The sequence below is a fragment of the Phalaenopsis equestris genome, unplaced genomic scaffold (assembly GCF_001263595.1).
Source record: "Phalaenopsis equestris unplaced genomic scaffold, ASM126359v1 Scaffold000223, whole genome shotgun sequence".
NCBI classification, from domain to species: Eukaryota; Viridiplantae; Streptophyta; class Magnoliopsida; order Asparagales; family Orchidaceae; genus Phalaenopsis; species Phalaenopsis equestris.
In genome coordinates this window covers 424,627-426,422 of record NW_018164665.1, presented here as the reverse complement: position 1 = coordinate 426,422, position 1,796 = coordinate 424,627, and the positions used below count along the sequence as shown (strand labels likewise).

The 1,796-nt window shown below is 40.3% G+C and overlaps 1 protein-coding gene across 1 annotated transcript in view; it reads left to right on the top strand.

Annotated features, from left to right (window-relative positions):
* Positions 1 to 200: 200 nt before the first annotated feature.
* Positions 201 to 1,796, top strand: part of LOC110023215 — a gene marked incomplete at its 3' end in the record, with an annotated part of 113,448 nt that continues 111,852 nt past the window's right edge. The window contains 1 exon segment of the mRNA XM_020722521.1: positions 201 to 645. Within this exon segment, the coding sequence (XP_020578180.1) occupies positions 608 to 645 (38 nt within the window). The 5' untranslated portion in view covers positions 201 to 607.

The following is a 1,796-nucleotide window of genomic DNA, read 5'->3' as shown; positions in this document are numbered from 1 at the left end:
ATTGCGATAGAGGGCTCGGAGGGAGAAACCGGTGCGGTAGTGAAAAAAGAGCGTAGAAAATTTATTGTGAGAGATGGCTCAAAGGCGAGAGAAAATGGTATGGCAGTAAAAATAAGCAGCTGAATTATAATAAAATTATCTGAAATGACATCAAAACAAGATAACCAAACAAATAAAAAACAGGATTTGAGCAGCACACGGCATGTGTGGCCCCAAAAGATCCTTCGGTCGCGAAGAAACCTCGTAGAAGAAGGTGGTTTAGATCCGGCAAACGAAAGAGCGGCTCCAGCCTCAAGTGCTCCGGCTGGACACGTGCGAACCGGCGCCGTTCACCCTTCCACGTGCAAAGACATCCGGATCTCGGAGGTGTAGGTTCCGCCCTGTTAATTTTTTATTTCCGTTTCATTGGGAAGGGACGGCAGCTGACTGTGGAAGAAACAAGCGAGAAGCATCAGGAGAAAAGGGGGAACGACTGCCTCAGCTTTTTGCTGTCATTTTCTCTCTGTTGGATCGCCTTCTTTCTCTTCTTCTACGCGTTTTTTTCTATCAGATTGGTCGGAGATCCTGCGAGTTCTCTGCCGGCTGGGTGCATTTATCTTAGTTTCTGATGGAACAACTCGTGAATTTCATTATTCGTCCCCCGAGGTATGAAATTTTGGAGTTTTTGATCGCTTGTTATCGTTTGTGCTGTTCTTGTTCTCCTTTTGTTTATCTGTAATGTTTCATTTCTTGTTTGAATTAGTCGGGATTGCGCAATGTATGAGCATTGCGTGATTTCCTGGTTTATCGATTCTTGAAATTTTGTTTTTTTGATGATTGCGGGGTAGGTCTGTTTTGGTTGTAGCTTTGTGTATACCGGACGGGTTTATGGTGTTACACTTGTTGAGAATTCTTGATTAGGAATACGGGGATTGCGAAGGAATCGGCGTAGTCATCATAAGGGTAGGAATGGGACCGTATAAATGGTTCAATCATAAGATCGATTGCTGAAAGAATGACGGTAGTTAAGTTTGCGAAACTTGAAAAAAAAAAGGCACAGAGCTGTATTCATTCATACCTTCAGGAAGAACTGAGCTTATAGTGGCTACGCACCTTCCTTACGGTGCGTAGTACTGAAGGAATAATTCTTCGCTTATAGTCAGGCATCTTCTTTGCTTCTCTGTTCTAAAGTGTTTTTTTGTCTCCCTTCCTGTGCTTATAGTCAGGCATCTTCTTTGCTTCTCTGTTCTCAAGTGTTTTTTTGTCTCCCTTCCTGTCTCTTTCCATCTCACCCCAGTTCCAAAAGGCGGTGCATCCCAACAATGCAGAGTATGATAAAATGATGTTAACCGGTTCTATATTCTGAAAAGAAGATATTGTATAAAAATAATTATAAAAATAAACAAGAAAAATTAAAATTTTTCATTTCATAAATAAGAATCATACAATTGATACAACTGAATGAAACAAAGAGATAACTAAAGCAAACTGAAATAAAAATAGAGAATCAGGTACGTAGACCCAGGAATGAATATACAATAACTTTAAACAAACTGAAAATATTCAAAATAAATCTAGTGCTGAGAAGACTGTTTCGGTAGAGACGATCCTGCAAACGGTTGAATAGAATCTGTTATATAAAAGTATTAACGCGTAAGTTTGACCAATCAAACCCAGTAAATAACATCTATTTATTAAAATATAAACGATAATGAACTAGACCCCCCAACCAATCCCATTTGCAAATTCGAATCCCTTCTAGTCGAGGATTCGAACTTGGGTTGAGAGGGGACTTACGCTGAGCCGCCATCAACTCG